The 14,984-nt window shown below is 54.8% G+C and overlaps 1 protein-coding gene across 1 annotated transcript; it reads right to left on the bottom strand.

Annotated features, from left to right (window-relative positions):
* Window positions 1-23: 23 nt before the first annotated feature.
* On the bottom strand, window positions 24-14,625 carry CLCN2 (chloride voltage-gated channel 2). The gene is made up of 24 exons (XM_066347091.1): window positions 14,351-14,625; window positions 11,938-12,094; window positions 11,659-11,790; window positions 11,193-11,321; window positions 10,972-11,105; window positions 10,789-10,866; window positions 10,628-10,706; window positions 10,395-10,520; window positions 10,215-10,299; window positions 10,026-10,127; window positions 9,046-9,130; window positions 8,754-8,909; window positions 8,150-8,219; window positions 7,796-7,906; window positions 7,360-7,573; window positions 6,938-7,071; window positions 6,525-6,697; window positions 6,290-6,404; window positions 6,014-6,087; window positions 5,727-5,786; window positions 5,553-5,591; window positions 5,273-5,377; window positions 510-596; window positions 24-383 (listed from the first exon to the last, which is right to left on the bottom strand). The coding sequence occupies exons 1-24, from the start codon at window positions 14,420-14,422 to the stop codon at window positions 189-191; spliced, it is 2,712 nt and encodes a 903-aa protein (XP_066203188.1). The 5' UTR covers window positions 14,423-14,625; the 3' UTR covers window positions 24-188.
* Between the last annotated feature and the right edge of the window lie 359 nt (window positions 14,626-14,984).

Genomic DNA, 14,984 nt, shown 5'->3' with positions numbered 1-14,984 from the left:
CTTCCTGCCTTTGGAACACATGCTGTAGGTGGGTGCTGGGTCAGATTCCAGGTAGGAGGAATGGGGAGAAGCTGTACCCCGGGTCTGGCAGCTGCCTCCAGCTTTCCCAGGGCAGAGGGGACAGGAAGGCTGTGGGCTTCGGGCCGACCGCCAAGGCCACCTCCACCCCAGGCCGCACACTGAAGAGTTCACTGGCACTTGTCGTCACTGTCAGAAGGGCTACCCTCCCCAGGGAGGCTGTGGCGAGAGCGGGGCCCCCAGAGCGCATGCACCTCGGTGGTCTCTGTGTCGCTGCTGCTGGTGGCGCTGTCACGAAAGCTGGCGAGGGGTGGCCGGACTTTGACGCCCTGTGCTGTGACCGAGCCCTCAATAGCCTTCCGGAGCTGGAAAGGTGAGAGGGTCAGACAGCTCCGTGCTGCGATCCCCTCAGCACTCCCGCAGGGGGCCGGACATAAGCCTCCATGCTTTTCTGGAAGTGGAAGTGGCTTTGATGGCCCCTATCATCTTACCTCCTTCAGGGTGACGATTCCGATGAGTCTGCCGATACTGGTGACATAAGCATGGTCCACTCCCAGCAGTGAGAAGATGGTGTGGGTCTGCAGGATGGGGAGAAGAATATTGGACTTGACTACACAAGGGGAGAGGGGCCCAGGCCAAGGTGTGGGTTGGGGGGAAATTAGGGATGCCACAGATGGTGGGGGAGGGGCAAGGACCAGCAGAGGGAAAAGAACAAGAATGTACAACTGATCCTCAGAAGTTTGAAAGTGGGAATCCTTTTTTAAAACTTATTGCCTTTTTTTTTAAGAGAGAAAGGGAAAGAGAAACATCAATTTGTTCCATTTATTTATGTATTTATTGGTTGATTTTTGTATGTGCACAGATGGGGAATCAAACCTGCAACCTTGATGTATCATGATGATGCTCTAAATAACAGCCACCCAGCCAGAGCCTGATAGTGGGAATCTATGTTGATAGGAAGACGGACAGATTCTTCATCCCATGATAGAAAGGAGGACGGAGGAGAGAATAGCTGTTCAGATATGACACCAGGTACCCAGCTAAGCCTGACATTAGTATTTAATTTCTGAGCTGCCCTGTGAAGTAAGTATGACACCCATCCTACAGGACAGGCAGCGTGAGGCTCAGTGGTGAGGTGACTTGCTCAGGGTCCTCAGGAGAGGCGGCCTTGCGGCTCCCGGCCACTCACCACACTCCAGGAGGACGCACTGCCCTGGTGGTTCTGGGCCGACGTCTGACTGGTCATGGATGTGCTCAGGAGGAAAGTTCCAGACCCCTGCTGGGGTCCTGGCTGTGAAGCCTGTTCCTCTCACCCCACTTCAGCAGCTGCCACATGCTGCTTCTCTGCCCTCGGCTGGCCGGCCATCTAGGTACCCCTTCACTCTGGCTTCCAGGTACTGGCTGTGAAGCCTGCTCCTCTCACCCACTTTAGTGGCTGCCACATGCTGCTTCTCTGCCCTCGGCTGGCTGGCCATCTAAGGCATCCCTTCACTCTGGCGTCAAGCCCCCAATCTTGGCCTGCAGCACTCTGTATCTCTGACACAATTTGCCTTTTCTGGGGCCTAAAGCATCCCAGGTCCTCTGGAGACGTAGACTGCAGTCCAGGGGACAACAGTCTCCCCTCCTCCCCTGTTTTTCTTGCTTTGGGCCCTCCCCCAAGCTTTCAAATGTAATCACCAAGAGTTCAGAAATTGTCAGTTCCCTTTGTGCTCTGAAGTGGATTTTTCTTGGGCCAGATGTCTTGAAAAACACTACTGACTCAGCAGTTCCTGGAATTTTTGGCCTATCATTTATCACACTGTTTTCAGTTTACTTGTAAGCCTCTTGGCTTAATGCTTGAATCAAAATGGGTATTAATACTCCAGCTTCTTGAGTAACTGGTACTCGGAAGTCACTGTGATTGTCTTAACACTTTAAAAATGTTTTCTTGCACAGTTGCTGAATTCTTTTGGAAAGAACTTCCAGAACTTTCCTTTCTCCTAAGGCATGACAGCACTTATAAAAAGCTAGAAGTTCAGTGTCAGCATAAGCTTTTTTGTGCTCCTCTAATACCTGTGTCATAGCTGTCACGTGTTTAGCAAGTCCTTTGAATCCTACATGCTACAAGTTATCTTTAATTTCCTTATCTGATTTCATAGGGTAACATATCTTTAGTATAAGATTTCTTGTTTTAATAATCCCTTGGCTTCGTCTTATTATGTTTAATAATCCATCTCAGCCTCTCTCAAAGATCCTATTAAATCATTCCCCTGGATTTTCTATTCGCTACAATCCTAATCAGAGTGGGCTTCGGGCAGGCTATACGGCCTTTTAGGTTTGCAAACCCCTGTCCTGGGCAGTCATCAGCTTTATTGATCTACTTCCTGAATATCCTGGCCATTCTCCGACTCCCTCATCATCCTCAGCAGAACTGAATGGGTTCTGCTTTCTGCCTCCCTTTCATCCACCTCCGCTCTGTCATCTTACCAGCTTTCTCAAACCTGAGTAGGAGCCCGGACTGCCCAGAATGGCCCAGAGGACCCTTACCAAGCCCACCTCAGCCTTTCTCTTTCCAGCGTCAGATTTCACCAGACACTCCAGCTTCCAGCCTCATACAATCACTCATCCTTTTCTGAAAACGTCAATTGCTTGCACACTTCCCTCATTACCATCTTTTAAAGTCCCCTGTTGGCCCTGGCCTGGTAGCTTGGAGTGATATCACAATACACTAAGGTTGCAAGTTCAATCCCTGGTCAGGGCACATACAAGAATCAACCAATGAATGCATAAAATAAGAGGAGCGACAAATCAATGGTTTTCTGTTCTCTCTTTCTCTCTCTCTGAAATCTATAAATAAAAATTAAAAAATAAAGTCCCCTATTGTTTGCCTCTAAGTATAAGTAGTGGTAGTAATTTCTAAAATATATTGAATACTGCCTGACCTGTGGTGGCGCAGTGGATAAAGCATCAACCTGGAAACGCTGAGGTTGCCGGTTCAAAACCCTGGGCTTGCCTGGTCAAGGCACGTATGGGAGTTGATGCTTCCTGCTCCTCCCCCCTTCTCTCTTTCCCTCTCTCCCCCCTCTCTATAATGAATAAATAAAACCTTAAAAAATAAGAATAAAAAAATAAAATAAAGTTTGTTATTTAAAATATATTGAATACTTACTAAGTGCCAGGTACTCTAAGTGGTTCACATGTATCAACCCTATGATGTAGGTACCATGATCCCCATTTTACAGATCAGCAAAGTGAAGCACAGAGAGGCTAAGAAATTTGACAAGGTTACACAGCTAGCTTGCAGCAGAGAGAGGATTGGGTTCAGCCCAGTGTTGACGGTACAGCGTTCCCCACCTCCACCCACTGCTGTTCTGCAGAGGCCTCTGGATGAATGAGGTACGGCGCTGATACGGCCATCTCCAGTTGCACAGGCTCCTAAATAGTCTCCAGTGTGTTCCCTTGACCCTCTGAATGTTCTGCTCCTGATCTTAATTGGGCTACTACTTTATTGACTCCTCAGGCCTGCAAGGACATTTTGAATTCTAATCTTTTATGTTCTTATCACTTCCAGTTCTTTGCACTTTTGTTTGTCGGTTCCTCAAAGGTTTCTTCTCTTCCTGATTTTTAAGTTTGTAACAAACACATACATTGTTCTTTTTTATTTTAATTTAATTAGACACCAAGGAGCTCATTGGAGGGCCTGCATTTCTTGGGCTTGGGAACAGTGAATTGACAGGGAGAGGGACAGCGTGGCCCTCTAAAAGAATACTGGAACTGGGGCCAGGAAATCTGGGCTCTAGGCCTGACTCTGCTTTACTTATCTGGACAGGAGATCTTCTCGTTGCCTCAGTTTCCCTGTGTATTAAAATGATTAAATGCATAGGCTTTTGGGTGAAACAATCTTGGATATCAGGCCTGATTCTGCTTGTTACTAGCTGTGTGGCCTTGGTCAACTTGCTTAACCTCTCTGAATCTCGTCCTCATCTATAAAAGCTGGAATATCACACTATATATCTTACAATGTGGTTGTGAGGATTAAATTAAACACGTGAACAGTTTAGCCCAGTGCCTGGCACATAACATGCACTCAAAACACGTCAATATTATCATCATCTTCATGTGATGTCTGAGGCCTAAGTAAGATGATGGAAAAGCGTTCGAGGTTTTAGGAAGAGAGGCTTTAAATAAAAGCCAAATGTACTGTTTACAGGCCTATCTCCTTTTTTCTTGCAAGGGCACTATAGTTCCCCACAAACTTTGATCTGGGGTCTTTACTTCTTTACTCAAAGGCTGATAAGTTCCTTTGTTAATTTTGTTTCTCTTTTGTCCTCTGTCCTTCCAGCCTGGGCCGCTGCTTGTCCACACTAAGCTGGCTCTTGGGCACAACTTGCATCTACATTAGCTGCAGACCTTGGGAGTGCTCCCCCACTGGCCCCTGCCCCCATACGGGGGCCTCAGACGTGTGCACATTAAATCTAACAGTTTAGCTAAAACTCCCCTTGGCTTCTGCCCTAGCAGCCCTCTGGGTGTGCCTGCACTCCTGTCTTCACTTAGAAGCCGGAAGGTGTCCAGTGATGCCACTGCCCCATCCTGGGGAGCCCCTGAGGCAGTTCTCCACAGAACTCCCACCCTCTTCTGTGTCAGCCTCACCCACCACCATCTGTCTGCACTCAAGTTTCCTACCCATTTCTGCAGGCTGGTTTTGTCCTTCTGCTGAGCTATCTCCCTGTGTCCTTACTAGTTTTCCTTTGGCCTACATTAAGTGAAACTTTCTGGGGTCTGACATTCCAAGCCCCCCACTGGGTGTTTCTCATCTTTGTTTATCTCTTCTCTGTAGTGTCCCCATCTCTACTTGAATGTTTGTTAACTTGTTTATTAGATTTTCTTATCCTGCTTATTTCTAGCCCATTTTTTTCCGCGTGGGTATATCAGCCTTGCTGGGAGCTGGCAGCCTCCCCCCAGCTGACCCTAGCCTGGCCTCTGGCTCCCACCCAGCTTGAGCCCTGTCTTTGTTGCTGCTTTGGTCCCGAGTTCCCTGGGAGAAAGGCTGAGAAGAGGAAAAACTATGATTCCACCGCAGGCAGGAAGAGGCTAAGGGAATATGACTCCTGGCCTCCCATCATTTGAAACAATGTGTTTGAAAAACATCTCCATACAGAGCCCACTCTCTGCTGTCCCTTTTCCCCCACTGGCTTGAGTCCAAACTCGTGGGAAGGCCTAGGTCCCCACCCTGTTCTCCCGAGAGCCCGGGCCAGCCCTGGGCTGATGGCCTGACCTTGTGCAGAGAGGTCCTCTCCACCAGCTGGAAGGGGGCGGGGTCAATTTTGCAGTCACTGAAGTTGACAGGTTCATCTAGCTGCTGCTCCTCCCATTCCAGAATCTGAGGGTATGAGAATAGGAGGGTTAGGGAGAATGTGCCAATAACGGCTCTCACCTACCTGAAAGCTGACCTGCCCCTTTTCCTACCCCGTGGTCCCTCCCATGGGGACAGAAGCCAAGATGATGACTGCACACATCCCGGAAGAAACAAAGTCCAGAGTTCAGTCACACCTTACCTCCTCAGGGGTCATTTCACTTTCCAGGTCCGAGTCGCTCTAGGAGAGAGGGAGGGAGGCTGGCACCTGGGGCTGGGTAGAGGGGTGTTTCCCCCCACTAGGGGAGGTTTACCACTTAGACCCTAGCCTGCCCAGTCTAGTGCTCCTGAGCTACGAAACAAAACGGGCACTTACTGCCAGGGAGATTCGGACCCGCTTCAGCTTGCGCTTGTCACATGATTCTGACTTCTCCAACTTTGTTAGAGCCGAACAGGAGAGAAGAGGAATTCACGTTATAGGGAGGAGGGAGGTGAGAGGAGTGGTGGAGCTGTGAGGAAGGGTGCACTGCAGGGGCAGAGCTGGCATCTAGGAGGGCAGAAGGCAGGGCGAGTGGAAACAGGTGCTACAGGCTCATGGAGAGGTTATCTCAGCATTAGTGAGCTGCAAAGAAAGAGCCAGACAGACAGGCTCCAGCCACTCACCTCCGGAGCAGCCTCAGGGGGTGGACTGCCACAGAAGAGGCTCCTGAGGGCAATGCCAGCCTGCTCCACATTCCCTGTGTTTCCAAACACAAGGCTCTAGGGCAACGCCATCTTTGGGGGAGAGGCGTCTTGGTTCTACCCCTGGTCCATTCAGGCAGCCTTTTAGCTAGGATGTGCCCTAGCCACAAGGTGCTCAGGGACCCTTGCGCGGTCTCAGGGGCCAGGCTCCGGCTCTGTGCGAGGATGGAGGGAGGTGCTAGAGGGTGCTGGGCTCACCTGGGGGACTCTCCCTGAGGCTCATTGAGTTGCTGGGCCCCCTCTTGAGAGCTGGCTTCAGAGTCTTGTGAGGCTCCCCACGAGCTTCAGGGAAGCTGGAGTCCTCTGTGCTCACCTGCACAGGCAGACGGGGCTGGTGAGGCTGTGGCCCAGGGTACCTAGTCCCCTCGCCTCACCAGTCTACACAGCAACATTCTGGAGGAAGTCTGTGTGGCTGGGTAGGGCTTCCCCTCACCTGGAAGCGGACAGAGCTCTTGGGGCTGGGGGGACTCTCCTGATCAGGCGGCGGAGGAGTCTGGGCAGCCCGGCGTTCCTGCATGTGCTGCCGCCTGCGGGCCGGGCTCAGCTGCGCCCCCAGCAGTGCCACCACCTGTGAGCGTTCAATGGAGCCCAGGAGGATCATTGACTCTGATAGATGGAGCAAGTGGGAGGACTCAGAGCCGAAGGTGAGGCCCTCCCCGTCCCCAGCCCTCTCCTCCAGAGCAGGGCCATGGACACAGGCCACACGCCAGAGGGAAAGCCCTGACTGGCAAATGCTATTATTCCCTTTGGGATCAAGGAGACTGGCTCTGGGCTCCTGGTCCCTCCCGCTTCCTGACCGGTGACCCTGGGAGATGGTCCTAGCACTGGACCCCCTGCTGATCTCACCAGAGGACTCTACTAAGGCCAGCATGCGGCCCTTGGTCCTGTGCAGTGCCAGTCGCAGGTCCCGGTAGGTGCAGCTGAGCGCCACGTGGGGGACATCTCGCACCATGATGTCCTCCACTCGCACCCGGTACTGCCTGGGGGCACAGAGGGACACCTGGTTTGTAGTCGGCATAGGGAGGGTAGCTGAAGCATTGCCACCTCAGGGCCATCGGGAAGGCCCAGAGCCCATGGGGACAAGGGCTCAAAGCCAAGCAGCACTCCCAGCTGCCCAGGGTATGGACAAGGGGAGCCCTGGCCAGGAGGGAGCGGGTGACTGGTCTCCCAGCTTCATGACTGAGGACCTTGCTGGAGGTGGGTGTGAGGGGTCCTAGGATACTTTCTGCCCCTCACCCACAACCCCTTTGTCGCCCTGCCCTCCGTACTGGTGGCGGCCCCAGCCCAGCTCAGGCAGATAAGGCAGTTTCTTGATTCGGATGATGCTGTCATAGAGTGAGGGCTGAAGGCTCTGGGCAACAGCGTTGGCCAGGATGACGGCGATCATGACAGGCAGGATGTGGGCAATCTGTCCTGTGAGCTCAAACACGATCACGGCTGTGGACACTGTGTGTGTCACGGCTCCTGCCAGCGCAGCTGCCCCTGGGGATAGTCACATTTCATCTCCTTAGGGTGCCAGAGACCAGATGACCCTCCCCACCCGGTGGCAATCCTATGGGTGCCCTCAGGGCTGCCCAGTTCAGTCTTGGGAACTGGATTCTGTATCTGAAGGAAGCCTGGTTTCTGCCAGCAGGGGGCACCAGAGCACCAGACCCTATGGCCCACCGGGGTTTTCCAGGACAGGTGGGGACCTGGAGCACTCACCTACCACTGCATAGCCCCCAGGCACAATGCGGTAGGTGCTGCTGTCCGTGTGGATCCCATCTGGGAACCAGGCAGCCATGCTCTCACCCACCAGACGCCCAAATGCTGCTCCTTCAGGGAGGGGGGTGGGAAGAGAAACAGGTAGTGGAGGGGGAGGGTGGGGGCACTAGGAAGAAAGAGGGTCAGAGGGTAGGGGAGGGGCCAGCGGGTCATTCAGAGCAGGGGACAGTCCTGTGGGGGTAGGCATCAGGGCTGGGGCTGCACCAAAACCCACTCCCAGGCAGGAAGGAATGGCTGGGGCGTAGCAGAGGGTGGGAAGGGTGAAGGTTGGAAGAACAGGCATTGAGGACTCACCAATGACAAAGACAGGCATGAAGGCCCCACAGGGTACTGGGATGGTGGTGGCCAGTGCAGACATCCAAAACTGCAGGCAGGAGGCAGTTCAAGCGGGTAGAGGTGCCACCTGGCTCCAGGCAGCCCCCAGCTCCACCCCAAGGAGTATACATTGCTCATCAGGTAATAAACCTCCCAACTATCCCAGTGAAAGGATGGAGGACTCCAGAACCAGAGGGCTTGGGTTCCAATTCTCACTCTGCCACTAGCAACGTGATGTTGGGCCAGTTACACCCCCTTTATATCTTTTTATTTATTTATTTTAGAGAGAGAGAGGAAGGGAACAGAGAAAGACAGAAACATCTATCTGTTCCATATGTGACCAGGGCTCAAACCCACAACCCTTGTGTATTGGAATGATGCTCTAACCAACCGAGCTATCTGGCCAAGGCACAACCCCTTTATGTCTTGACTTCCCACCTTTAAAACAGCAGGACTAACAGTACTTTTCCATAGCATTGTTATAAGGCTTAAAGGATTTAATATATGGAAAGTGCTAAAGAACAGTGCCTGGCACCTAATAAGCCTGTGTAAATGTTAGCTATACATCTGTAAGGAGCCGCACCTTCATGAGAATGAAGATGACCAGGGTGAGGAAGACATTGGCACGTGGTGGGCTCCAGGCCTGTGAAGTTCCTGGTGGCTTTAACTCTTCTACCAGTCCCTGGCGGACCCATGTCCGGTTGTCAAATAGGGTGACCAGTGTCTCTTTCTGTGAGAGCTAGAGGTGAAAAGCGTGCCTCAGGCTGGGGAACAGACAGGATGAAGGGAAGGGGCCCATAGGTGAGCAGGGATGTTGGCTTTAGAACAGATGCATCCCAAGGGAAAGCACACATTCCTGTTCTGCCTGGGGTTACCTGTCCAGCCATGAACTGTCCCAAGCCAGGGGGGAAGGTCAGAGTGGAGATGAGCAGGGTCACCAGAGCCGGGAAGAGCAGGCGTCTAGAGATGTAGGGTTCGCAGCATCAAATAGGGGTGGTGCACCTACTACAGACTGCTGGAAGGCTAGGGCCCTCACATACCTCAGGAGTGAGGTCACAGCAAAGCCTGGGCTCTTAAACACAGTTCTGAGAGAAGGTCCCCTTTGCTGTTCATGAGACGATGGCCCAAGGCTGATGGCCAGCCCAGGTTATCATGAGCCCAAAGAACTTTCTGTTGGCTCCTGCTTCCCTTAGTGGGTAGCCATGGCAGACAGTCCATCCCAGCCCTCTTTGGGACACCTGTGAGCCACTTCTCCTCCCCATGCCCTCAGAAGTCCTAGCTGAAGGGTGCACTGTCCGAGTGGAGTTTCTGCCCCTGTCTGTTTTCTGTGGTGACAGACTGAAGGTCAGTGTTAGGGGAAGGAGGCTGGGGCCCCTTATGCAGCTGACTGAAGGCGCCATAGGGAGCAGGTTCAGTTTCTCTGAAGGACGTTCGTCCCAACAAAAGTCATGTCTCAGGCCACCCCGCTCCCCTTCCCTGGGTCACAACTGAAAAGGCTGTGCTCCAGAGATCAAACACACAATCTCACCCACCTCCATGCTTCCCTGGACGAAACTAAGGCTTATCCTCTCCAAGGAGCACTGCTCTCTGCGCCAGGCCCAAGGCTAAGGAAGCCTTTGTCTTTGATCTAAAATGCCCTCTGCCACTGACTAAAAATTCAAAATTACCTGACAATTTTCAGGTACTCTGTATTACCAAAATGTTCAACCCACCTGGAAAATACCACTGGTTGATTTTCTCAATGGAGTACCTACTTTTGACGGGGCCACTAAATGCCGGCTTCTCTGTGACCGCCCCACCCCCACCCCATTACACAGCCCCAAGTAGCCTAGAGAGGCCTCCAAACCCAACTCACTTCTTCATGAGGAAGCGGTTGATGGTTTTCTGCTTCCGCATCACCTGAACAATCTTCCGGTTCAGGTAGACAAAGAGCGCTCCCCCGAAGCCACTGGCAATACTGGAGAGGAGAAGCATCATTGTGAGTGGGGTCTTCCTTCTTTTACCTCCTCCTCTCCAATAGGCCCCAGCGACCTCAGCTCCTCACCCAATGACAGCAAAGGCCGGCAGCTCCTGGAGGTCAAAGGGAAAGTCAAGCCGGAACCGGGTTTTGAAGAGAGCAGTGATAGTCTCTGAAGGGGAGGCAGAGTAGCAGAGGGGGCAGTGTAGTTTTGAGGGCTCCACATGAGCCATCTCAGGGGCTCCCCGCACCCCCAGGCGCCCCCACCTTCGTCGCGGTTCCAGACTGCCAAGACCCGGAAGATGAAGGCACTGAACGTGGCAGCAAAGAAGCCCCGCCAGTAGTTCCGCACCGCGAAGAAGGTGGAGGTGACCTCGATGCTGAACAAGACGCCTGCAGGGCCAGGAGAGTCCTGCCTGAAGTCTCAGGACGCAGAGCCAGAGGAGAAGGGTGGAGGGGGCCAGGCCAAGGGCAGGGCTGGGGCTGGACGGGCCGCCTACCTCCGATAGGGGCCGCAAAGCAGCAGCCCACTCCCACAGCACAGGCGGCGGCCAGCATCTCTGTGTTCCGGGACTCGTTCTGGTGAGAGTGGTGGACAGGGCAGGCAGCTGGGCTTAGCAGCCCACCCCTCTCTTCCGTCCTCCTCCAGGGTCCCTCTTACCTCATAGATGCCCCCAAAGAGGGAGAGGAACTTGCTGAGCAGGGCAGCACACATGCTTGCGATGTGCACAAAAGGGCCCTGGGGAGTGGGAGCAGGTGGTGAGTGGGGAAGGGGCCCCTCTGACCCCAGCCTGGCTGTTTCTTCCACTTGGAGGGACCCCTTCATTCTTCAGCTTGCAGTTACCTCCTTGCCAAGGGGCATCCCGCTGCCCAGGGCACAGGTCAGCCCGATGACCTTCGCTACAAAGGTCTTGAGGGTGAGGTATTCCTTTAGCACCACGCCTCGCAAGATGGTCTTCATCTCAGGGATGCCAGACCCTGGAAAGTGCACAGTCCCAGAAGAATAATTTAATGGGACCGTTTCAGGAGGTTCCACCTCTGCCCTCCCCTCCTCTCCTACTGTACCAACAGCCTGAGGAGCCAGGATCTGGGTGAATCCAGCTGAGAAAGTGATGAGGACGACAGGGTAGGTGACCCAGGCCAAGTACTGGAGCAAGAGGTTGGTGTTCAAGCCCTGGAACATCCACTGCTGAGCTGTGGTCAGAGGATGTGCTGCTGGACCCCCGAGGTGTATACCCAGTCCCTGCCTGGCCACTGGGACAGACTGATATGAGAGGCTGTCCCAGGGAGCATCACACAGAGCCGGGGCACAGAGGCTGGGAGGGGGCCACGGAGGGCCTTCAGTGGGACAGAGATCTTTGTAAGTAAGGGTTAGCTGGAGAGGGGAGGCAAGAAGTTGTGGCCTATGGGAGTGGCAGTGATTATGTCTGGAGCACTTAGGCTGGCCAAGTAGCCAGAATACTAGGACTAGTGTGGCATGGAGGAAGCAGTCGATGCTTCCCAGCCGTCCCCTGCCAGCCCTTGTCCTCACCCTGCAGACAGGCAGCAATGGCATAGTCCATAGCCCAGCTGACCAGTGCCATGACGAGACCCAGCAGGACCAGGAAGATCCAGTCTTCACCAACCCTGGACACTAGGAACTTATGACAGCGTACGGAACAGACTGGGAGGAGGGAAGGGAAAAATAAGGAGGCTGGCACAAAAGTGCTCCTCTCCCTGCCTCCTCCAACCCCTCAATGGGCAGCTCTAATGAATGGCCTCTATCCCCCCAGCACAGCAAGCCAGATGCCCTGCCCCAACCCAGTCTCACTGCGGCAGCGGGTGCAACGGCTCTGTCCATACTCCAGGAGCTCTGGGGGAGCTGGAGGGGAAAGTGGGCCCCTCCAGGGCTCGGGCCCTCCCAGGCGGATCCGAGCAGCCTCCTCTTTGGCAAAGGCCCCAAGGTCCTGAGTATACCGGCCATACATCTGAGCAATGGGGAAGACAGGGTTAGCAGCATGCGGGCTGAAAGGGGATTTAGGGAAGGATCCTGGGGTCTCAGCTCCCCTTTACCCAGCCCCCATATTTTATACCCCTCTTGAACCCACAGGTCCCACTTTGGCTTGGGGTGTGGGAACAATGCACATTGCAGACTGTGGGGGCTGTCCTGGCAGGAGTAATTGGGACAGCCAAGGTATAGTGACACAACTCTGGGGGTGGCAGAATAATCAGTCCTCTTCTCACAGGCATGGGGGAGGGGGAGCACTGAGGAGGAGTGGGAAGGCCCTCGCAGAGGAGGGATGGAAAAACCTAAGGCAGTCTGAAAGTGGGAGGAGAGAAGGTCAGAGAATAAGAGATGGTCAAGGGCATGTGGGTAACAATAAGGGCCTCAAGGACCTGGGGGCAGCTGAGGTGGGCCTAGAAGCAGGCCGGGCCTCAATCCTTATCACGTTCCTGTTGGGCCTCTGGCTGGTGACCTGTTCAGCTATATCCACCCCTCTCACCCACCCTAATCCCCTTGTTCCTATTCTCCACCCCCCCTCCCAGCCTGCCAGTCCAGTTGGGAGTGGAAAGTCCCTCTGGGTAGATGGGGAGTGCTTGTGGCCTCAGCCTACTCTGGAGCTGCCCTGAGTCCATCGGTGGGTAGGAGGACAGCACAAGCTGATGGCTGGACTGTGACTGTAGATGCTGGGGTGATGGGACCAAAGAGTCTGCGAGCCCAGGCTAGACCTGCCAAGCTGGGCGTGTGTTGGGGGTGGGGAGGAGTAGATTCCGGCTGCCACCCGCGGAGCTTTGAGACACAAAGGGCTCCTGTTGGGGCTGGGGTGGAGAGAGGGAGGGAAAGATAGAGACACAGAGAGAGAGAGAGAGAGAGAGAGAGACAGAAAGAGAGAGAGAGAGAGAAGGGAGGAGAGGGAACCAGAGAAAGGAAAAAGGGGAAAAGGAGGCTCCTGGAGAAGGAGCAGAGAAGAGAAAGTAGGGAGGAGGAAGGGAGAGAAAGAAAGTAGAGTATAAAGAGGCAGACACAGTGTCAGAGTGGGAGGTGAGCCTGTGAAAGAAAGACAAAGGGATCGGAAGGAGAAGGGGGAGAGACTGGAGCAGAGAGTACCGGGAGAAAGCTTGACCCTGAGAACTCATACCAGAGATAAAGACTAGGTGAAGGAGCTGGGATGGGGCCGGCGCAACAGATAGACAGCATTTCAGGGCCAGGTGCTTGTCTTTCTTGACCAATGCCCCATTCTTGGCTTGTGCATATAGACAGGCTTGTCCGACCCTATGTGAAGGCTTGCCCCTGTATACTTGCTCCACCCCCAATCCTGCCACTTCTTCCTGTCATCCTGTTTCATCCAGTCACTCCCTCTCTTAACTGGGCACCTCCCAGCCTCAATTACAGCTGGGGGCTCCCTCCCTGCCTGCTTCCTGGGCAAATTCCAGGACCAGCTGTTTAAAAAGGAGCCCTTCCCTAGAGTTTGCCCCCTCCCAACACAAGAAGGGGCAAAAGGCTTCACAAACACTGTTACAGAGGTGGCCATGAGTCAGCTCGGAGCCCCAGGACCCCTGCTTCTAAGGAGGTCCAGGGACACCCCCCTCCCCAAGGGTGGGTGGGGGCTAGATGTTTAGAGTAAGCATGGACAAAGGTCCCAATTCCCACATCCATTTCTGCCTGACCCATCCTCCTTAAGGTCTTGTCTCGGAGGGTGGCAGGCCACCTTTCCCCCCACAGAATGGAGGGAGAGGTTCCCGCCAATGCTGGGTTGCCAGCCCACAAGGGTGTGAGGGGTGGTTGGGTCTGACCATCTTTCTACACACTCTTGTTTTATGTCTGGCACTGTAAAATACACTTACTGGGAACAGAGAGAATGTCTTAAACGGTGGAGATAGGAGTATAGAGAGATAAAGTTCAACGGCTGTGAGCCGTGCTGGGCAGGGGTAGTGGGTATTGAGACTTGGGCCCAGGTGGTCAGGGGGGAGGAGCAAAGAAAACGTCCTGGTGGGGGAGGTAAAGGCAAGGACACCTGGACAAGCACCTGACCTTGTCCTCTGCAGGCCCCCAGCCTCAGCCAGAAACTTATGTGCAGGCTGTCCTTTAGCCCTCCACCCTGTCAGGCTCTTGAGCTTCAGTTTCACCAGCTCAGAAGCTCAGAAGCCAGGGTTAGGGCAGGCCCCCGGTCCTCGTGCTCCAAGGGTAACCAGGAGCAGCAGTCTGGAGTGCACTCCTCGGGGCTCGGCTCGGCTTCACTTACCAGGGTCTGCTCGTACTGCAGCGCCCGCGGCTCCATCCCTTCCTCTGAAGCTGCGGCCGCTGCGGCCGCCATCTCCGCGCACAGCCCTCGGGCCTCCCGCTGCGGCTCGGGCTCCGGCCTGGACTAGGCTCCCCGACCGCAGAGCCCGCGCCGGCACCCGTCCGGTCCCCGCAGCCCGGACGGCCGAGTGCAGACAACCTCCCGCTCCCGTCCTCTCCTGGGCGGGCGGGCCGAGGGCGGTGCCCTCTGTGCTGCTCCGCCCGCCGGCCCATCTACAGGGGCCGGCCCACCCCAGCCGGGGTCTGCGATGGGGCCGCCTCCCAGGCTTGGGAGAGGCGGTAGGGGGCGCTTGTAACGCGCGAGTCCGCGCCCCGTCTCCGCAGAGGCCGGGGGCTGAGAGTGGCGCCCGGTGCCAGAACGGGGGCGGGTCCGCTGGCACGTGGAGGGGCCGGGCCTGGTCTGCAGCTCCGTTCTCCGGGGCGGGAGAGATTGGAGAGACCCGGGCTCAGTAGGGCCTGGGGCCGGGGCGGCAGAACCGTCGAAATCAGACTCTTAGGCAAATCTCTCTCATTGGAGTGGTGCCCTCTCTTGCTTCTCCGGAGAGGCCAGCGATTCAGAAGCGCCGCTGCTCCGT

Source organism: Saccopteryx leptura, chromosome 8 (assembly GCF_036850995.1).
Source record: "Saccopteryx leptura isolate mSacLep1 chromosome 8, mSacLep1_pri_phased_curated, whole genome shotgun sequence".
Taxonomy (NCBI): Eukaryota; Metazoa; Chordata; class Mammalia; order Chiroptera; family Emballonuridae; genus Saccopteryx; species Saccopteryx leptura.
This window is presented reverse-complemented; position numbering and strand designations above follow the sequence as displayed.